Source organism: Mauremys reevesii, linkage group 3 (assembly GCF_016161935.1).
Source record: "Mauremys reevesii isolate NIE-2019 linkage group 3, ASM1616193v1, whole genome shotgun sequence".
Classification (NCBI taxonomy): domain Eukaryota; kingdom Metazoa; phylum Chordata; order Testudines; family Geoemydidae; genus Mauremys; species Mauremys reevesii.
The window spans coordinates 51,176,372-51,199,410 of record NC_052625.1 but is presented as its reverse complement, the minus strand read 5'-3'; the positions used below and the strand labels follow the sequence as shown (position 1 = coordinate 51,199,410).

The 23,039-nt window shown below is 41.7% G+C and overlaps 1 protein-coding gene across 4 annotated transcripts in view; it reads left to right on the top strand.

The window, feature by feature from the left end:
* RAB3GAP2 (RAB3 GTPase activating non-catalytic protein subunit 2) overlaps window positions 1-23,039 on the top strand; it is a 79,631-nt gene that overhangs the window by 15,514 nt on the left and 41,078 nt on the right. Inside the window, exons 2-9 of one of the 4 annotated variants that reach the window (XM_039530781.1) lie at window positions 9,338-9,402; window positions 11,267-11,272; window positions 14,329-14,452; window positions 16,767-16,848; window positions 20,824-20,871; window positions 21,010-21,085; window positions 21,238-21,339; window positions 22,768-22,867. In XM_039530781.1, the coding sequence (XP_039386715.1) occupies window positions 9,338-9,402; window positions 11,267-11,272; window positions 14,329-14,452; window positions 16,767-16,848; window positions 20,824-20,871; window positions 21,010-21,085; window positions 21,238-21,339; window positions 22,768-22,867 (603 nt within the window). Of the gene's footprint in view, window positions 1-9,334; window positions 9,403-11,266; window positions 11,273-14,328; window positions 14,453-16,766; window positions 16,849-20,823; window positions 20,872-21,009; window positions 21,086-21,237; window positions 21,340-22,767; window positions 22,868-23,039 lie in introns of all 4 variants that reach the window. The other 3 variants (XM_039530779.1, XM_039530783.1, XM_039530782.1) reach the window with 3 other exon arrangements.

The following is a 23,039-nucleotide window of genomic DNA, read 5'->3' as shown; positions in this document are numbered from 1 at the left end:
CTTAGATTCTGCCATATTTGTTGGCATTGTTTTTCCCATCCCACACTTGCTTGTGAAATTGTTACATGATGATAGCAGTAGCAGGTGTGTGGGGTCATCTTTGAGTCATGTCTCCATGGATGCTCCACTTCAGGTGTGTGTGCTCCCCCTCTGCCTTTGATTGGAGATTTTTGGTAGCATGTCTGTTCAGCCTGCGCCCTCCATAGTGCAGTTCTGTATTAAGGATTAGACTCTGTTCCAAAGTTCCCTATTTGCTGTGGGGTACTGCTTGGGAGTCACCTAAAATGGAGCACCCTTAGGGACACCACATGAAAGAGAGATTACTCACCTTGTGCAGTAACTGGAGTTGTTCAAGATATGTGTCCCTATGGGTGCTCCCATCCTCCTCCTCCTCTGCTTCGGAGATTCCTTTGTGAGACTTTGCATTAGAGAAGGAACTGAGGCTGGTATGCTCGTGTGGCCGTATGTATTGGTGTGGGACATGAGGATGTGTAGGGCACATGCGCACCGGAAGTGGAGCACCCGTAAGGACACATCTTGAAGAACTCCAGTTACTCCGAGTAAGCTCTCCTTTATTTCAAGCCCGGAGCAAATCCTTAACGATTGAAGGCAGGCAGTCTTTTTAACTGTAGTAGGATATTCCTTAACCCCTAGTCACAGATGAGGGACCTCATGGCCCTGCCTTGACAAATAAACCTGAGGCACCATAATAGGTCACCCAGTAGATCACTTCTGCATATTGATACAAAAGTGGCCCAGTTCTCACATGAAGATTCTGGGGGCTATTCTGCCGGGAACACATTGGCCGCAATGAGGTAACTTTTCTGCAGTGTGTTAGAGAAGTGGATTCCTGCTCCAGAGAGCACCAGAACTGTACAGTGGCATTTTAAAGGTTTTTTTTTTTCTAACTTTTTGTTGCTTAAATGGAATTTTGCAAACTTTTAAGTTAATTAAATGCAAATATAAATTGCATTTTGTTGAGATCTCTTCAAAAATTAGAAATTAAAATCTCGTGTGTTGTTAGTGTTTTTCCTTCCTTATCTCTTTCTTTTCTTCTGTGGCACAGTGGTGATCACAGTGTCACACTGAAAACATTTTACTCCTTTTTATTAATTTAATTTTATCTATATACTGGAAAATTCTCAAACTTGATTACAAACCAAGATCAGAAACTGACCTTTGGAAAACTGTCACTTGTGAAAGAGTGCCTGAAATAACTATATAATCAGAATTGTGCTGATGCACTAAAGCTGGCTGAGTCATTTTCTTTTATAGATGGTAGAGACCTTTTGAATTCTAATAAAGGTGGTTCATCTGTGGGTGTGCTTTGTAGTTTAGGTTTGTCCTGGTCTAACCTGGTAAAATGCCTTTTCAGCAATGCTGTTGGCAAGTTTTGTCTTTTAAAAATATTTTTAGCCTAATACCAGAGTCGAAAATGCTTTTCATTTTGCTGTTGCCATAGTGAGTTCTAACATGGTTTGGTTGGCAGGCCAGCGTGAAAACAGAGCTACAGCAACTGAATGCAGAACATTGCCCATTCAAACTGTTTCAGAGCCCTGCTTGACTACAGCCAAATTAAAAACTATGCCAAAACAGAGTTTAAAACTTTGTGTTAGGGCCAGTATAGACATGGCCTTTGTGTTAATGAAAGTAATGATAAAAGATCCCGGAGAAAGAAAATCTTTTTATCACCAGAACAGAAGCAGCACAGATAGCATCAGTGTAGTTTACTACTGCTCTCTTGCAATATTCTTCTTTCCTAACCTGAAGAACTCTTAGGGAGAGTGAATAGTTTGGTTGCTGAGATTATAGCAGTGGGTACTAATTTGATGATGATCCTTGTGTTGTGGATGTCTGTGTACTAAGAATTATATTTAGATGGTCTCACTTAGGCCAGTGGACAGCTTTTGATAATTACTTCTGATTACTGCTCACACCTTGTCAATATTTGAACTAATGACCTAAAGGTGAAAGTCTTCATATTCCTCCTTTACCAGTCATATGAGAGATTGCCTTTAGTTTTCGTTTGCACATGTGTTAATCTGAAAGCAGGGTTTTTATTTCTATTAAGTTTTGCATTTCAGTGACACTTCAATGCAGCCCAGGGTCACAAAGAACTTTATAAATACTAATTAACTCTTATAACACACTAAGATAGAAGAGAAGTATGAATTTACACATCTGAAAAATGGGGACACAGAGGTAGAGAAAGTGACTTTCCAAGGTCACACTGAGTCAGTCACTGAGCTTGTTACTGAATTCAGGAGCCATAACTTCCAGGTCCCTGCTCTAACTACAAGATGTCCTCCTGCCAAACACTTATCCATGAGAAACTCTAAAATTGTAGGTGGCAGTTTGTTTTTGGAGTTTCTTAAAGCTACCAATCATCCTTTGTACACCCCGTCCTCCAAACTAACACCAAGAAATTAACTTTACTCGTTCTCTGCCTCCTCTCTGATTTTCCTTTTTTCTACCAGAGTAGGGGGAGGGATAGCTCAGTGGTTTGAGCATTGGCCTGCTAAACCCAGCGTTGTGAGTTCAATCCCTGAGGGGGCCACTTAGGGATCTGGAGCAAAAATCAGTACTTGGTCCTGCTAGTGAAGGCAGGGGGCTGGACTCAATGACCTTTCAAGGTCCCTTCCAGTTTTAGGAGATAGGTATATCTCCAATTATTATTTTATTTTATTATAAAATACATAAGAATGACAGTAGGTCATACTGGTGGGGGAATAGCACTATATGTGAAAGAAAGCATAGAGTTAAATACATTAAAAAATCTGAAATGAATCAAACTATCTATGGATAGAATTTCCATGCTTGAATAATAAGAATATAGCAACAGCAATATACTGACCAGGATGTTGATGGTGACTGTGAAATGCACCAGGAGATTAGAGCAGAGGTGGGCAAACTACGGCCCACAGGCCACATCTGGCCCATGGGACTCTCCTGCCCGGCCCCTGAGCACCGGCTCCTCCCCTGCTGTTTCCCCCCTCCCCCACAGCCTCAGCTCGCCCCGCCACCGGCACAGTGCTTTGGGCGGCGGGGCTGCAAGCTCCTAGGGCAGCGCAGCTGAAGAGCCGGGGCCTGAGCTGGTGCTCTGTGCTGCGCGGTGACGTGGCTGGTTCCAGCCGGGTGGCGTGGTTGTAGCGCCTCCAGCCACCAGTGCTCCAGGCAGCGCCGTAAAGGGGCAGAGAGTAGGGGGGGTTGGATAGAGGGCAGGGGAGTTCGAGGGGGTGGTCAGGGGATGGGGGTGTGGATAGGGGTCGGGACGGTAAGAGGGCAGGGACTAGGGGGTTGAATGGGGGCAGGGATCCCCAGGGGGCAGTCAGGAAGGAGGGGGGGATTGGATAGGGCATCGGAGGGCAGACGGGCAGGGGTTCCGGAGGCGGTCAGGGGACAGGGAGAAGGGGTGGTTGGATGGAGCAGGAGTCCTTGGGGAGCAGTCAGGAATGAGAGGAGGGGTTGGATGGGGTGGCGGGGGGCAGTCAGGGTTCTGGGGGTTGGATGGGGCAGGGGTCCCGGGGGGGGTCATCAGGGGGCAAGAAGCAGGAGGGGTTGAATAGGGGGCAGGGCCGGGTCATGCCTAGCTGTTTGGGGCAGCACAGCTTCCCCTAACCGGCCCTCCATACAGTTTTGAAACCTGATGTGGCCCTCAGGCCAAAAAGTTTGCACGCCTCTGGATTAGAGAGAAAAATAGAAAACTTAATAATAATAATAAATTAATTAATAAGGGATTTCAACTATCCCCATACTGACTGGGTACATGTCACCTCAGGGTGGGATGAAGAAATGAAGTTTCTTGACACCATAAATGGCTGCTTCTTGGAGCAGCTAGTCCTGGGACCTACAGTGGAAGAGACAATTCCTGTGTTCCACATAGGACTAAATCAATGTCTGGTCCAAGAGGTGAATATAGCTAAAGCACGAGGTAACAGCAACCGTAATATAATTAAATTTAACATCTTTGGAGGGGGGGAGAGACGGGACACCAAAGAAGTCCAACTCAGTAGCATTTAACTTCAGCAAGGGGAACTACACAAAAAAAAAAGAGCTGGTTAAAAGGAAATTAAAAATTACAGTCACAAACGTGAAATTCCTGCAAGTTGCATGGAAAATATTTAAAAACAGCATAATAGAGGCTCAAATTAGATGTATACCCCAAATTAAAAAACAGAATATCAAAAAAGTGCCACCATGGCTAAACAATAGAGTAAAAGAAGCCATTAGAGGCAAAAAGCATCCTTTAAAAATTTAGTTAAATCCTACTGAGGAAAATAGAAAGGCGCATAAACTCCGGCAAGTCAGGTGTAAAAATATAACTAAGCAGGCCAAAAAAGAATTTGAAGAGCAACGAGTCAAAGACTAAAAAAACTAACAGCAAAAATACTTTCAGTACATCAGAAGCAGAAAGTCTGCCAAACAATCACTACAACTGCTCAGTGTATAGGGGCAATCAAAAAAACAAAAACAAAAAACCAGAATATTAGAAACACTGAGAAAAGGCTAGATAACAAGACAGAAAATACATAATCACCTTTGTCCGGCTTGTCCTCATCCATCCCTCCATGAACACAAGTCGATAAAACACCATTTCATTTTGTTGTGAGCACATTCTTCCCATATCTGGCCAAAGAGTTTTGTCATGGTATTTGCCCAGCACGTTTTCAATCTGCCCAGCAGTCGCTTGTGATCTCTGGGGATCCAGTCACTGATGTAGGTTGTCCACCTATTGTCTTGCCTGCAGACTAAATGACCTGCCCATCTCCGCTTTGCATTGTACACTTCCTGCACTACATCGGTCACCTCTGAAGGCCTTTTGATCTCCTCATTTAGTATGTAATCACGGAGCGATATCTTACACATTCGCCTTTCCATTGCTTTCTGGGTGACAGTGAATTTTCTCTCTTCCGCTTTTGTTGTTGCTATGATCTAAATTCACGGTGTTCTCACACCTTGAATATTGAGTGCAGTATTTACAGTACTCCTTTCCATAACACAAGAACTAGGGGTTACCCAATGAAAATAATAAGCAGGAGGTTTAAAACAAACAAAAGGAAGTACTTCTTCACATAATGCGCAATCAACCTATGGAACTTGTTGCCAGGGAATGTTGTGAAGGCCAAAACTATAATGGGGTCCAAAAAAGAACTAGATAAGTTCATGGAATATAGGTCCATCAGTGATGCAACCCCATGCTCTTGGTGTCCTTAGTCTCTGATTGCCAGAAACTGGGAGTGGACAACAGTGGATGGATCACTCAGTACTTGCCAGTTCTGTTAATTCCCTCTGAAGTCCCTGGCATAAGCCAATGTTGGACAGGATATGGGGCTGGATGGCCATTGGTCTGACCTAGTGTGGCTATTCTTATGATCTGTTCCCAGTGTTGGTATTTTGTTGGGGGGAACTGGTTCTATTGAACTGGTTCTGTTTTGGAGTGGTAGGTGATAACTAGGGGTGTGCAGTCAGTATCTGTGTGTTTGTGTGTGTATTTGAAGAAGATTCTCCTGGGGCATTTGGGTGACCCCTTCCATGTCCCAATCTATTTGTCTGGTGGAGTGTCCTTGTTTAGTGAAGGCAGTTCTAAGTGTGTTTAGCTGTGTAACCTGGATTTTCTCTTCAGAGCGAATTCTGTGGTACCTGAATGCCTAGCTTGGTGTATCTTGGGTGGTTGCTGATTCTGTGGAAGTGTGGTGATCCATGTTTTTTTTTTTTTAATATAGTATATGTATATTTTGTATATAGTGTAGAATTCCATTGTTGAAGCTGATTGTGGTGTCCGGGACGTTGATGTTGGTATGGGAGAGTTTGATGGATGGATGGTGGCTGTTGAAGTTGTGGTAGAAACCTGTGCAAAACTTTAGGTAATGTGTCCAGAGAATGAAAATATCACTGTCTCTCAGGTATATCATTGGTTTTGTGCTGCATTTTTCCAGAAATTCTTTCTTGAGGTGGCCCATGAAAAGATGGACATATTGGGATGTTATCCTAGTACCATGGCTGTTCCCATAGTGTGGAAAAAGCGTTTGTTGTTAAATGTAAGTTGCTCTGGGTGAGGGTGAAATAGATGAGTTTGCTGATGTGGTTTGGATGGGTTTCCTTGCACTGAATGTATTGTAGGCATGGTGAGGGATATTTGTGTATAAGGAGGTGGCATCTATGGTGGCAAGGGATGATTTCTGGGGAAGGTTGATAATGTTTCAGAGTTTCTGGAGGAAGTCCTTAGTGTATTAAAGGAAACTGTCCCTTTGTGTGGTGAGTGGTTTGAGGATGGTTTCTATCAGTTCTTCTATTCCTTCAGTAAGAGTGCTGTGGGCAGATATTGTGGATCTGCCCGAGTTCCCTTATTTATGTATCTTGAGAAGCATATAGAAGGTTCCTGGGGTAGAATTTTGGTGGAGGAGGTTGTAGAGTTTTTCTTGGAGTTCTTTGGGGAAGGATTTGATGATGTCCTTAAATACCTTTGTTAGTTATGGTGTGGGGTTGTCTTTGAGTTCTTTGGAGTATGTGGTGTCAGAGAATTGTCTGTTGGTCTTGTTGGTGTAGATATCACGATTAAGGACTAGGATAACGTCCCCTTTGTCTGCTTGTTTGATGACTATCTGGTGGTTGGATTTCAGGGAGTATAACTGTCCTCTTGGTGGTGAACAGACTGTGGGGCATATGATGATTGTTGATAATTTCAGTAGAATCTTTTGTTCCTGAAGCAATCAATGTAATGATCCAGTCTGCGGTTTGGTCTGCTGGGGTGTATCTTTTTTTTCTTCTGATTGTTGATGGGGATATGATAGTTGTGAAAGAATTCCTTGAGGCTGATTAACGGAAGAATTCTTCTAGTTCTCCACATGTTAGTATGTTATCAGCTTCAGTGGTAGGGCAGAAGTTCAGTCCTTTGCAGAGTAGATAAGTTTGTTCTGATCAGGGACAGTCTTGATAAATTGATGATGATGGTGTGTCATGTAGTATCCATGTGGTGGGTCCTGGTGTTGTGGTTTCTCCTGGAGGTGGTGGTCTGTTGGTTGTGGAGTTGTTGTAGTTGGTTCCACTTTTTGTTTTTGTGTTGGATGGCTGTCATCAGGTTTTTTATAGTTATTTTGAGTTTCCTGCATGATCTCCAGGTAGGTTTCATGAGGTTTGTTTTTTGGTTGGTTGGTTCCCCGCCCCCCCAGTGTGTGGGAGCATGTGATTTCTTGTTTGAAGTGGTCCCTTCTGGAGTATGTAAAGTTCAGGAGAGATGGTTTCTCAGGTTTTCTGAGGTCCTTCTGCAGAGCCGTTCTGCACATTTGGAGTTGTATGAGTGGTCTGAGGGTTATAGATGATGAATCCTCTGGGGATAGTGTTTGTTTCTTGCATCTGCTTAGGCAGTGGATGTCGCTGTTCAGTATGGGTGCCTTCTTCATATTGTGAAGTTTCCATTTTAAATGGCAAAATGCGATATCTTCCATTGTTGTTTGCAGTGTTGGTCCCAGGATATGAGGGGAGAAGATACCCTCCCACTGACTGCATGTGCCTAGTTGTCACATATTACCCCACCTGAAGCCCGTACGGGGTATCATCAAACAATTACAACCCATACTTGCTGGGGACCATATCCTGAAATAAAACTTTTCTGAACCACCTCTTCTGGCCTTCAAAAAAGCTCCCGAGCCTTACCAAGCTCATAATTGAAAGCAAGCTCCCCAACAGACCAGGACACCAAAGCAGCACCAGAATAACAGATTCTGCCAGAATAACAGATGCAAAACCTAGACATATCTCTACTGTACAAAAATCAGTGCTCCCCACAACACACCTTTCAAGATCCATGAGTCCTACACATACCTATCTGAATATGTGATGTACCTTGTCCAGTTCACCAAATGCCCCAACAACATCTATGTGAATGAAAACTGACAATTGCTACACTCTGGAATGAACTCAGACAGAAAAATTATAAAAGAAAAACACACTTTCCACAGAGTGATCTCTCCATATCTGATCTCAGTGCTCATCCTCTAAGGAAGCCTGCACAACACCTTCAAAAGACAAGCCTGGGTACTTAAATTCATAACTCTTCTGGACATTAAAAATCATGGACTTAGCAGAGACACTGGTTTTATGGCTCATAACAAAAATTTGTAATGCACCCTACTGGCTGCTACCCTTAATTGCCCCCTTCATTCTAAGTCAGGGGTGGCTGACCTGTGGCTCCAGAGTCACATTTGGCTTTTCAGAGATTAATATGTGGCTCCTTGCATAGGTGCTGACTCTGGGGCTGGAGCTACTGACACCAACTTGCCAATGTGCTGGGGAGTGCTCACTGCTCAACCCCCTGCTCTGCCCCAGGCTCTGCCCCCATTCCACCCCTTCACCCAACGCCCCGCCCCTTCCCCTGAACGTGCTGTATCCTCCAGCCTATCCCCCAGAGCCTTTTGCGCATACAAAACAGCTGATCATGGCAGGTGGGAGGCATGGGGTGGGGGGAGGCGCTGAGGGATGGAGGGTGGGGAGCTGATGGGGGGCTGCTGACGTATTACTGTGGCTCTTTGACAATGTACATTAGTAAATTCTGGCTCCTTCTCAGGCTCAGGTTGGCCACCCCTGTTCTAAGTAGTCTCCTACAGCATGAATTAACCCTTTATGTTTAACAGTCTATCCTATCTTATATTTACCTGGGACATTCTGGTTACCTTCTCCAGACCTGAGGAAGAGCTCTGTGTAGCTCGAAAACTTGTCCTTTCCACCAACAGAAGTGGGTCCAATAAAAGATATTACCACCTGTCATTTTTGTCAGCTTCAGGTTGCTTTACAGACGTTAGCAAATTAATCTTCACAATACGTTGGTGGTATTCTTCATAAGGAACATGTGGAAGCTGAGAAGAATGAAGTTGCTTTGTGTATTACCTTCTGGCTGGGGAAGCATTATCTAAAGTTGTATTGCCATAGCACCAAGAGGCCCCATTGAGGGACTGATTTCCCCATTGTGCTAGGCACTATACCAGGTTGAGTTACTTGCTCAGAATTACAGGTGGAGTGAGTCTGAACTGGGATTTAGATTCTGATGTTCTCTGCTCCCAATCCTGTGCTTAACCACATCTATGTCTTGTATTTAGAAATAATACTTATGAAGTATTAAAAATCAAGATAAATACCACTTTCATGAAAAATACAGCATGCTGCATCTTACATTTTAGGATGCATGTGTTGATTGCCTTTATTCTTAGCTGTACCAAGCAGTTATAGGTCTGATATTAACTGATGCATAGGTGGGGGGGGGGGGGGGAAACAACCTTCATAATTAATTAGTTCCTTGTCTATGCTGTAGTTTCATGATTTTTAATCTTTTTGTTTGAAGTAGATAAATCACCAAACTGGGAAGATGATGGCTGGGGAGCCTGGGATGAAGCAGAAACACAAGAACCTGTAAGTCTATGTGTGTTCACTTTTATCACTAAGACTTGTCTTCTCTCAAAGAATCTTTCCTGTTGGTTTAATTTGTTGAGTAGCTTTCATGTGGCCAAGATGGCACTCTACTAATGACACTATAAATGCTGCTATTTGTGTGTCCATAATTTTCTTTTTTAACTGAGGTTTTAAAGTAAATTGTACATTACTCACCATGATAGTGGCATGCGTCCTCAGGTAATTGGGCCCTTGCGTGCCCACAAGTACTTCTGTTGCATTGCTCTGGAGGAAAATTGCAGACGTCTCTTTTCCCTAGACCTGTATGTAGACTGAAAGTTCCATGTCAACCTTTCTCTGCCTCCCTTGAGAGAACAGACGAACAATCCATTCTAGAGGGTGAGATAGTAGGGCCATGTCTACACTTACTGGGGATTGATGCTCCTGCGATAGATGCAGTGGGGGTCGATTTAGTGGGTCCAGTAAAGACCAGTTAAAACAGGGGTTTTCAAACTGGAGGTTATTACATGGGGGAGCTGCGAGCTGTCAGCCTCCACCCCAAACTCCTCTTTGCCTCCACCATTTATAATGGTGTTAAATATATTAAAAAGTGTTTTTAATTTATAATGGGGGTTGCACTCAGAGGCTTGCTATGTGAAAGGGGTCACTAGTACAAAAGTTTGAGAACCACTGAGCTAAATCAACCGCAGAGAGCTCTCCGGTCGACTCTGGAACTCCACTGGAATGAGAGGAGTAAGGTAAGTCGACAGGAGAGCGTCTCCTGTTTGGTTTGTTTGATTGTTAGTTAATGGAAGATAATTTGCCAACTGCGGTTCTTTCCTGCATGGGGGGCATCCACATGTGGGGGCTGTAGCAACATCAGCTAGTTCAGTTATTACTGAGGGTTAGCTAGAGGGAAGCAGAGCAGACAAAGACTTCAGGGTAGGGTGGCTCCTAGAACAACTCTGGAGCTGGGAGGGGATGGATGTTGCTGAGTAGGCAATGAAATTCCAGTGAAACCTAGGAAGGGGAAATGAACAGAGGGCAGTGGGAGAGGAAGGGAGCTGAGCTGATCAGATATGACTTAATGGGGTGCGTTCTCATTCTCTTCCTCCCTGGTGTACCTCTTGAAATGTTCTTCTCTCCACTCACCAGCTTGCCCTCATGGCCTCAGTGCTCTGCTAGTAGCTTCCACTCAAATCCTACCTATGGGGGCTGCTGACTCCAACATTAACCTTCCTTGTGTGGGCCTCAGTCCTCTGCCCCCATTAACTTCCTACTGGCTCACCAGCTTTGCCAGTGTCTTGATTTTCCTCATAATGCAGGGGGAGTGAGCGTGTAATCAGGTATCTGATTGTCTCTTCACTGCTGCTGATCACAATTGTAGCTATTGGGCCCCAACTTCCAGGTAGTCTCTCATATTTGGGTATATCTAGACTGCAAAGAAAAACCAGAGCATCAAGTCTCAGAGCCTGGGTCAGTTGACCTTCCCCACTCGCTGAGTTTCAGAGCCTGAGCTCCAGCCCAAGCACGAATATCTACACTGCTATTTTTCACCCCGCAGCCCAAACACCATGAGCAATCAGTTGACCAACCCTTGTGTCATGCAGCTGTGGCCAGGGAGCGGCACTATCTAGGGGCAAAAGAGGGAAAGAATACTTTCCAGAAGGGGTGTGTGTGTGTTTCTAAAGAGGGAGGGAGGGAAAACAGGAAACAGCCCCCAACCCTAAAATTATAATTTTCTTCTTCTGTTGTCCAGGGCTTGAATTTGAAAAATTTTATAGGGTTAAAAATAGCCTTAACCACACTAATTGTCTTTGGCTTTCTGTACAAAGGGTTTATTTTACACATGATAAGCTTTCCCTGTCATTCTTTGTTCTAAGAGGAAGAATTAGTCAAAGTTCTTTCTTGGGTATATTAAAACGTTTTGTGGCCTTCTTGCAAGGGCTTGAAAAATGACTGCAACTTGCGACTGTTTAGTCATTCTGATAAGCGTGTGTATGGGTGAGAGAGAGAAAGTAGAACACCTGGATAGATAGTAGTTTTGGCCCTAATTCTGCAACTAACTACAGGCAGCTCTTTATTGAAATTGATGACTCTTTGTAGCTGGACCGCTGCACGTGTCTGCAGTATAAGTTGCAGGACCTTATTCTGTAGTTCTGGAAATTGATTTCTTACAGGAGCAATGAATCTGGTTCTCTTGTCTCTTCAAGGACAAGGCTAATCAGGTTGATGATGGGCAGCAAAGGGAGAAACCTCTTTCCTCATCTTAAATTCCTTTTGTTCCACATTCCTCCTCGGTATAGATAAGTTTTAAAGGGCTTGCATGGTGTGCATATGCAATACAGATCAAACAGGTAATTGATGGTTGTGTCCATATTTTGTTTAAATATACAGAATAAGTGAAGTCATTCATATTTGTCAGCCTGCCCACTGTCACTCCCTAAATTGTAGAAGAATTTACTAGCACTATTACACTATATAGGGACATATGCAATGACACTGATACTTGGAAGCTTCAGATGATTGACATTTTACAACTGGCTAGGTGCAGAGGCTAGCCATCAATAGGATGTATAAATTATGGCAGTCTACCATCTGCTGGACTGACAAAGAATAAAGAGAGACAAAAAACTCCTACTGGAGTTGAGATCATAGGGCTTTAGTGTGAAAAGTTGCATGGCAGTCACGGCTGTAGAATTAAATTACTTTTCTTCTAATATGCCTATTCACCATTTACACAATACATGGATTTTGTAAATTTTCTCCATTCTTGTTGTCATTTAACAAAACTACCAATCTTCTGGTCACTGTATTTGAGGATATCTGCTTTTTTTTTTTCTGAAAATTTTGAAACAATGCTGTTTTCTACTGGTTACATTAGAAAGTAATAATAACACAAATGTATTCTGGGAGAGCTGAACATCCTAGGTAGATGTAAATACAGTGAGTGTGTGTGATTAAAAGAAATCAAACAAGTCTTAACATCTAAAGATTGATATTACAAAAATTGGGGGGAAATGTGAGGTCTCATTCTAGATTGATTTTAATTTGACTGGGGTGGCTAACTTGGGGTGAGGGGGAACCTTTTCAAACAAATGTAAAACTTGATGCATTCAAAAGCATATGTTTCAGCTGCTCAAAAGTATATGAATGAGTACTGTTACAGTGTGTGCACTATTTTTAACAGTGATTTTTTTGGCAGATGAGCAGTTTGTATGTGGCTTTTTTCATATCTGTATATTGCTATTTGAATTCCATCCCTTTGTTCTTCTCAATCACTTCCTTCCCAGCAGTTCCAAAAATATTATGTAGAAACAGTAACTGATTATAAAGTTAAGGTTGGTAAAACAGCATATTTGTCTACAGCAGTCTTAGATCAAAGAATTGGCCTGCTAAACCCAGGGTTGTGAGTTCAATCCTTGAGGGGGACATTTAGGGATCTGGGGCAAAAATCTGTCTGGGAATTGGTCCTGCTTTGAGTAGGGGGTTGAACTAGATGATCTCCTGAGGTCCCTTTCAACCCTGATATTTTATGACTCACTTTGAAGTATAGACTGGTGGAACAGAGTGTATATTTGACCTATCCTGCTTCTGTAAGGCAGGATGCAGAAGGAATTCATAGTAGTCAGTGATAAAATTGCATTGTAACTGGAGGATCATATGCTTAATTTCTTCTGTAGGTCAAGCTCAATGCACGTACCGAAGGCTCCCTGTATTCCTTTGTTTGCCCCCACCCAACTCCTTGTGTTCCATCCTCCCAACACCACCTATTTCAGGGGCTTCTTGCAACCCCTCCCGCACCCTCTCTCATGCTAGGGACTCTGTATGCCATCATTCTCTCCTGATGCAATAGGCTCTGTGTATGCCCCCATTCTCTCTTCCCATGCCTGGGCTGCTGTGTGCTCCCCTTTCTCCATACCATTCTTATTTTCTTTATATTTTATGGTGTCAACATTTTAAAATTGTATTGGGAGTGTGGGCACAGCTAAAATCCCCCCCCCCCTTGATAACTTTGACAAAAACAAAACAATTTGTATCTAAATTTTCCACAGAAAATTTTGACTTGCAGCAGAAATTTGAAAACTTAAAAATGTTGTCCAGAAACCAAAGACATTTGTTTTGGGGGCATTTGGTTTTTCAATTAAAAAATAAAATCAAAAACTTCCTCTGAAAGCACACACTTTTTATGGAAAACTTTGTTTAGTTGAAAATCTAGTTTTCTGTTAAAAAAGAGGTTGGATGGAAATTTTTTTGACTAGGCCTAATTCCCAGTTCTTACTGCCATTCCTGTGTGAAGTAGTACTGCGTAACTACGTTTTGTACTTTTTGCAGGGTTGTGGTTTGGGGGGGGGAGTTCTTCACCTGTAACATTTCTGTGTACATGTGGGGAACACTTTTTGGTGTTTCTCACATTTTAAGTTTGGTTTCTGAAGCCCCATAATGTGTAAAGGCACAGGGAGAGCAGGATTGTTGAGTGGCAGTAACCTGAATTCAGTGCTTTGTAAAGCAAATATATTTTTCAAACAGTGGTGTTACCTTGGGGAACAACCTTGGGGAAACTCCTTTCATGTTGAAAACTGACCACTTTGTCCTCTCTCTCTCAACCGGTTTCTAGTCGATGATAGTGCTTTAACTCTCATCCCCATGTCTGTTAAGTTCCGTAATTACCTTTGGTGAGAGACAAGGCTTTGAGAATCCAAATAGCCAACTAATTCTCCTTTATATGCTATTTTGTTAATATGCTAAAAGAATTACTCTAAAATAGATAAACCTGACTTGCACTGCTCTGCAAATTTATACCAGAGTTGAACTGGTGTCTGGGTATTGAGCACTAGACTAGTTCAGAGAGAGGGCAAGCAAGGCATATGTGTGATTTTAAAAACAAACAAACCAACCAACACCTTTGAAAATCATTGCCTACACTAACTAAAGCTTTGCACACAGGAAGAAGAAGAATCCACTTGCAAGACACAGACAAGTTACTGGCTTCAAGACTGTGTGTTATCCTTGTCACCAGCAAATGATCTGATGGTAATAGCTCGTGAGCAGAAAGCTGTCTTTTTAGTGCGTAAGTATGTAATGCACATTTTTTACTTATGGCTCAGTACTACAGTTGGTGAACAATTGCAGTTTTTATCATAAATCCCTATTTTCAGAGATTTTAGTATGGTGGGCTATTTTATGTAATATCTGTGAAGTATTAACTAGGCATAAGCAGATATGGAAAATCTGAAGTTTCAGCCTTCTCAGGTCCCCCCCCTTTTTTTTTTGGTAGGTCTGAGTCATTTTAAAAGGCATAATTTGATAAAATATATATATATAAAATAACTAGCTTGTTATCTCTAGTTTTGCTTCAGATGTTACAATTAATCATGCTTTCTAGACAAAAATCTCTGGGCTGTATTAATTTTATGTTAAATTTGTTTTTTATGTTAGTGTTAATTTTTATGTTTTCTTGTGTTAAAGCTTTTTCTCTGGGAAAAATTAAGCTAAACTGACCTGAACTCTTGGTGGTGTTTTAAAGACTTTTTGCTTTGCTTTTTGCTTAAAAACTATATCCATGCAGCAGAATGTGTCTCGTTGTCAGTATGTTGGGATAATAACTTGTAACTAAATGCTGCAGAAACTGAGATTTCTGAAACTAGAATGATTGCATTTTCTTAAAGCCATCAGCCCAAATTTGTTGTTCCCTGCAGAATCATGCATGTCAAAAACTGATTAGCTACTAATTTCACATAGTTAATGGAAGGACAGTGTAAGCGTGTGGGACTCACCCCTGCGCACCTCCTGCTGATTGTCTCTGGGAATTAGCTCATCCAGTCTCTGGAGCACCCTCTGCAGGCCAGTGTCCCGCTGCTGCTTGGCCCCCATGTCCCTCCCAGACCCGGTGCCCCGTTATCTGGGGTGCTGCCCCTGGCAGTAACCCCTGTCTCTCAGGGTCTCCCCTCTCTGGGGAACCCTCACCTGCTGTCTCAGCTCCCCTCAGTATATGGCTACTGCCAGTCATTGTCTAGCCCCCAGGCCCTGGGGCAGACTGCAGTATCAGCCTACTCATCGTTGGCAAGGTTGGGTTTAGACCTGCTGCCTTTGCCTACCCCAGGCTGCCCTCTGCAACCCCTAGTACCCATTTGCCTTCTGCTAGGCTGCAGCCTGGGGCTTTCCAGGCTGGAGCTCCCCAGCTCCTCTGCCTTTCCCCATCCCTGCTCTCTACTCAGGTACTCTGCTCAGGTCCCTGCAGCCAGGTCCCTCCCTCTCAGAAGCTAGTGGGAGTCTCTCCATGCTTCTGGCCCACTGCCCTCTTATAAAGGCCAGCTGGGCCCTGATTGCACTGGCTAGAGCTGTGGCTGCTTTCCCCATCAGCCCAGCTTTTCTCTGCCACAGCCCTCTCCCAGGCTGCTTTAAGCCCTTCCAGGCAGGAGCGGGTGACCACCCCACTACAGACAGAAATGTACAATGCCTGTAAGAACACTGTCCAGCTAACTGAAGTTTAACAGCGCTCCTACTGGTTCATGAATAAGGAAGTTATCCTTCATCTCACCTGATGGATAGATAGCAGCTGCCTCTGAACCATTGGGTGGTAATTGTTCTAGTTTGTCAGTTTTTAGGTGGCATATAAATAGCACACGATGTACTGTATTGTTTCAAGTGCTGTGATTTTTACTCTCAGCTAACTCTATTTGGAAAGTATCAGAGGGGTAGCCCTGTTAGTCTGGATCTGTAAAAAGCAACAGAGTCCTGTGGCACTTTATAGACTAACAGATGTATTGGAGCATAAGCTTTCGTGGGTGAATACCCACTTCGTCAGACGCATGCTTTCTATTCGGAAAACGTTTCTACTTGTAGAAACAATCTAATGTTAGAAAATAATGAAGTCTTTTGTGATTTCCAGTGTTACTATGAAGTGACTAAAGGAATTATGAAAATCAAATGTTTAGAATTAGTGTAGATTTGTCTACTTTCCTCTGTGTTAACTCAGACTCTGGGGTTCTGATTTCATGTTGGATAGTAATAGTATTTTGTACTTTCATTGCACCTTTCATCTGAGGAGCTCACTGTTTGAAGTAAACCTTATAGCGCCAGTGAAATAGGTTGATGTTTTCATTTTTTTAAATATAAATTAGTCAATTGAGCATGGAGAGGAGTTACATGATGTGCACAAGGTCTCACTAAGTGGCAGAAGTGAGAAAAGAATCCATGAGTTGTGTTTCCCAGTCCCCTCCTCAGATCAGTAGAACATACTCCCTTCCTATGGTGAGAGTTTTTTTTTAAACTGGTTACTGACCTAAATGTGTTATATTGAGGAATATTAGGAATAGAACTATGTTTTTGCAAAATAACCTTTTAACATCTTATTTTTTATGGACAATGCCTTTTTTTGTCAGCAAAATGGAAATATAGCGACAAGGGAAAGGAGGAAATGCAATATGCTGTTGGTTGGAGTGGCTCTCTGAATGTTGAAGAAGGGTAGGTATTGAATTCTTAGTTTATCTGATTAAATATAACTTTTTAAACTATTACTAATTAGTACTTTGCTCTTTTTATCTTAAATGTACTTTGCGAATAGTTTGGAGAGAGGAAACTGACTAAATGATTTTAATTGCTGTTGATTGTTTATACATTCCAACTTTAAGAATTCTGGGCTGGAGTAAGTTACATGGCTAAAAATAGTGCCTGAATGCAAAAGCCACTACTTGTTGTTGGGAGTGAGATTCCTGAGTGTGATTATATGCAAATTAGTGGGTGTGCATATAATTATAATAAAAACAATTGTTCACAGATCTGGACTGTCACGAAACCGTTGTAATTCCTTAACCTAGCAAGAAAATAAAACTGAACATCTACTGAGTAGAATTGAATTTTTCTTCAGGGTGTGGGAGAAACTTTTTTATCCTGATGTGCTGGGGCTGCAGACCGAAGTAGTCTGTAAGGATCCTCTCCCCATATTCATACCATCACACCAATACTTAAAACACTCCAAGTCACAGGCATAGAGCATCACTCGTATGATGCAAAGCCCTTCTTCCCCCAAGATGCTGTGGACATGTTGCGTTTGTTGCCCTCCCAGTTCTGATCTCGAAAAGTGCCTCAGCTACTTTTGAAAATGAGATTTGGGCTCCTAAGTTACTTTGGTGCTTTTGAAAATTTTACTTCAAGCCTAACTTTTGGCTTTGACTTCCATATATATCTTGGCTTTGGTTTCAATTAGTCATCCAAACCAAACTAGCCCCAGAGAATACAGAATTTCTTCATGCTTTCTCTTCTGCTGCCAAGAAATATTTCAGTTTCCCCCTTTCCTCACATAGCTCAGGTATTTTAGTAAACCATCTTAGGTTTACCTTCTCGAGTTGCTCAGTGCTCTTTCTGACACCTGCAGCTGTGTGTCACAGTAAGAGTATGTGCAGTAATGTGGTTAAACAGGGAGCTGGAGATGTTGATTTTTATCAACCCATGTGAAATTTTGGGTAAGAGGCATGAACCTTGTTTAAAAACTCGCTACTGCCATATATCTGAGCTGAGTTATCTTTAATAAATATCACAATACGCATCTGGCTTTTCTTTGTTTCCTTCTCACTGTTCAAATAACATGGCCTGTTTCACAGAGGCTATTCCTTTTTACATTAGTAGAATCCCTTTCAGTATGTTAGAGTCCCTGGAGGGAGGTATTTCTTTAGATGAGGTGTGATCCTACCTTTATTGCTCCAGTTAAGGGTTTGCAGGTGTTTCAAATAGGAGAGACTTCAAATTCTAGAGCAGTGTAACCTAGCTCTCTTATTGTAGCTACACATAGTGCTTAAAGACTGACTCCCCCAACCCCCAATATTTTCCTCAACTGGAAATACTTTCTGGTCAATAAACTTTGCTTTTATATATGTGGTTTCACTCAATTCCTTAATCTTATAAGATTTAATTAGTTTGCAACTAATGTCAAACTTGTATTTAGAATATCTTCAGCTTTCTTTTAATTGCCAGCCTTAGTCACTTGCTTGTTCTTATGGGAATAGAGCTGATGTGTTATGCCTGCAGAAACTGTTGTTTCAGATGGAATTTACACTTCAAATGTCATTGGAAATGTCACCTAGGGCTGATATGCTATCTGTTTCATAGAACCTTTTCACTTGTACTAAATGTTTTCATAATAAATTTAAAACTTTATCTAATGGTGGAAATAAAATCTGTGTCTATATATTGGAAAATGAGTAACCAAAGTATTTCTTGTCATCTCTGATTTCTATTTGTCTCAAGGAAACCTTGACTGTTGTCTGCTTTCCCCTGCCCAAATTGTGTGTGCATGTCTTCGAAAACTCTCTTCTATTTGTGGTGCTCATTATTCTTATACAGTAAATGCTTGCTAATTACACTGACTGGGGAGACCCATTGCAGTCTAAGGAATGTTTGCAAATTACTAAATTAACAAACACCATGAAAACTAATAGTTCTGCATCAGAGTGTACTTTCTTAATTTGTTTTTGACAACAGTAGTTTAGTTTTAATAATTTGATTCTACTTAGTATATTACTAAAAGTACCCTAGTAATTTTGCAAACATAATGAAGCCTTTGCCTCTCTAGAGCACCGCACTGTTAAATCTTTGCTAAGGAGTGAGGTGAAACCCAATGGCTCTTTGTCAGGCGGATCAGGCCTATGATGATCAAGTTGAAAATTAGCAAGGTTCTCCTGTATTTACCTTTCATTTAACCCCTATCAACTTTAGCAACAGAAATCATATATGTTTTTATAATCGTATATTTCTCTTGAACATTTTTTTTACTTATTACATCATTATTCTTTATAGAGCATTTCATTTTTTCTTTAAAATGGGAAATGTGGTATATGAGCACAGCAACTTGCTATTTTATTCTGCACAGGGGCGGCACACCAGCAAAGCAAGCTGTTGCCTAGGGCGGCCAAATCTAGGGGGCGGCAGGCTGGGCCGGTAGACCTGTCGCAGTCATGCCTGCGGGAGGTCCACCGGAGCCGCGGACGACCGGACCTGCCGCAGGCATGACTGCGGAGGGGGGCTCGTCCCGCGGCTCGGCTGGACCTCCCGCAGGCATGACTGCGGCAGCTCAAGCGAAGCCGCCGGACCCGCGAACCGTCCGCAGCCGTGCCCGCGGGAGGTTCGCTGTTCCCGCGGCTCCGGTGGAGCTCCCGCAGTCATGCCTGCGGCAGGTCCGCTCGTCCCGGGGCTCCGGTGGACCTGCCGCGGGAGCTCAACCGGAGCCGCGGGAAGAGAGGACCCGCCGCGGGACCGAGGAAGGGCGGCGCAGCGCTCCGCGCTGCCTGGGGCAGCCTAATTTCTAGAGCCGCCCCTGATTCTGCACTATATTTTCTGATAGTCAAATTACTTTTCAAAACCTGTTTTGTATATCCTCAATCTGCTTTTCTCAAAAGTCTGTTTATTCTTCTTCAGAACCCTTGTCATAATACTCACAATCACTTTAGATACAATCATGTAATTTATGGATCCTAAATCCAGATTAGCTCCTAATATTGTTGCTTACTATGAAAACCATATAAAACAGTTCTGTGCCACTTCCTCAACTGTGACCGTTAAGATCCTAGCTCTCATTTGACTCTAAAATCTTTATGATCCTTAACCTGTTTTTTAGTGGTCAGTTGAAAACTAAAGGCATGTCCTTGCCTTCAATTTTCAGAGAACAGTGTCAAATTTCTCATTTGTTGTTCATGCTGATTTGAGCACTCGTAGAGGGATTTCCTGCATTCTGCACTTAATGGGTTGGTCTCCTTTTCTGCAGTGTACGTCATTGTTACCTTGACTGCAAAGTGACTTGTTAGTCTTTGCCTTTTAGTAGTGATGTACAGAAAGCATTCACTGCATTTGTTTATAGCCTCTTTTTTCTTTCAAATTTCAAACCAATTGCCTTTCCCCCCCCCCCCCCCTTTTTTTTTACTATGGCTCACGTCTGTCATAAAATGTAACTCATTTTCAAACTTCTGAAACAGTTTCTGTTGATGTTTCTGTTCCTGTAGCATTCTACATTTCTAATGTTTTTTTCCATGCATTATTGTTCTATCTGCAACAATAGTATGTTAATCTTAAAAATCTTTGTGTGGGCTGCTATATAGCATAAATAATACATAATTTTGAAAAAAACAGAAATTAGGATTTTTTTCATCAGGATTTTGAATAAAAAATACAGTATATATGATTTATAAAAAGCCTCAGCAACACACTCTCTCTTTTAACCCACAACATGAATTGTGTATAATTTTACAAATATGGTTGTATTAGTATTTTGCATAATATTTTTACCTCATTATGTAATCATTTTTAATCTTAATAAATTAAAAAATATTAAAATTATTAAAATATTTTAATAAGACTGGCAAGACCTGCTAGGTCATATAGAACTATAGCAGTATGTAATTTTAAACTGTTTGGCATGAGATGCTTCATATTTTTATTTTCTGTTTCCAGTGAATGTGTAAGTAGTGCATTGTGCATTCCATTGGCAAGCCAAAAGAGGTAAGAATAGACTCGTTAGCAATTAAAGCTTCTGACTTCAGATAAATGCATGCTAACCCTTTTAAAGTCAATGGAATTTGTATGTGTATATTTGAGAGCAAAATCAGTTTTTTCACTTTAGTTTTCTTTATGGGACAGGAGCTCCACAGGCCGTCCTGATTGGACCTGCATCGTGGTAGGTTTTACCTCTGGCTACGTCCGTTTCTACACTGAGGTGAGTCTTCTTTCAGCACCATTCAGCTGTAAAGTAGTGATGTATTGCTGTAACTTGTAAACTTTTATTTCTGTAGACTATACTGCAAGCCTTTCCTAAGCAAAGGTGAATTAGAGGATAAATATTCATGTTAATTATTCTTTCTTTCTTAGACTGGAGTCCTACTTCTTGCACAGCTCTTAAATGAAGATCCTGTCCTGCAGCTTAAATGCAGAACCTATGAGGTTCCAAGGCATCCTGGAGTCACAGAACAGGTGGTGTAGCAGGCTATTTCAAAAGTAAAATAGTATTGTTTCAGGTTGTGGCATGTTTCTTTCCTACATGAATCCACTAGTATGTGTTTAGCAGTTTTTGACAGGTGGAAAATTGACCTGAGCAAGAGATTAGGGATATGTCATTCTAGAAGAATCCTCAAACCCAGCTAAATCATAAAGACATAGACAGGAAAGCAGCATTTCTTTCCACTTATTTTTGAAGAGTATATTTAGCCCCAAAGCTAATTGATTAGTCTCATTATAGTTGGTATGGCAACACCCATTTTTTTCATGTTCTCTGTGTGTGTGTATGTGTAATATCTATCTATCTATCTATCTTCCTACTGTAGTTTCCACTGCATGCATCTGATGAAGTGGGTTTTAGCCCATGAAAGCTTATGCCCAAATAAATTTGTAGTCTCTAAGGTGCGACAAGTACTCCTCATTCTTTTTATTGAATTACTATATCATTCATGTAAAAGAGGGCTTCATTTGTTGCCTTGGTTTTCCTTTTATGTGTGCAAAATATAGTAGATGGACATACTAATGTTTGTGGATTTTCAAGGGGAATATGCAGGTTGGCAGGTTCCAAGAATTGCACAGTGCTCTAGCAGAGTAATATTCTTTTCTCTCTCAGTAAGATTACTCTGGAGACAGCTGAAAGGTAAAAAATACCTCCAAGGAAAAAAGTTGACTATTTTGAAGGTAGTCATAGGAATCTGCATTTCATTAGGCCGTTTCCTGTTACAGGGATTCTTGTAGAACATTGTTCAACTTTGTGGAAGAGCCCACCATTCTGCACTCTTTGCTGAATTCGAGTTTGGCATGCAAAAAACTAGGAAGTATTAGAAAGCTTGTTATCTTTATACAAGTGTTCATCTCTGATGACAGTTTAGCATGACATGGACCCAATTTTGAATGATGGAGGTTTTAACAAGACATCTAAATCTTGCAGATGGACATTTGGGTGTATAAAACAGGCCTAAGTGCCAATTTAGACCCTAATCCATATGCAGGATTTGGGCCACAAATCCTTTGATATTTGCACCCTAGATAAACCCATACCAAGGCAACTTTTACAAGTTGCAACAACTTGTATGTTCTCTCCTTAAACTGTTAAAATATAAATAGATGAGAGGCATGAAGTTCCATGAAAGCAGACAGCATGTAGACAGTAAATACAGAATTGAGTCTGTATTTGAATAATAGTTAATAGTATGCTGAGATGTCAGATAGTTCTTTAAACTGCTTTTCTTTGTCTCTGCATGATATTCCATTGTGTGGAGTCTGTTAGAAATTAACTGTTCAGACAAAACACTTGTTACCTTGTGTTATTTACAAAGCTTACCTTCAGAGAGCAGAAGAGCTAAGGTGATGTGATGATGATGAAAGTGATTTGTCTCCTTTACCTCATTGTTTTTAATAAAGAATGAAGAACTGAGTATCCTGTATCCAGCAGCAGTTGTGACTATTGATGGTTTCAGCCTCTTTCAGTCCCTTCGTGCTTGTCGTAATCAGGTAGCAAGAGGTACGTCTCTGAGAGAAGCTGTCTATTGCTGTGACTACAGTAGTACTTGTACAGGCAGTCTTCAACTTTACGATGTTCGACTTACGACGAATGGCACTTAAGACGTTTCTGAATTGACACCCTAATTTGACTTGCGACAATTGGTTTTGACTTTACGATGCTCTGTCCTGCA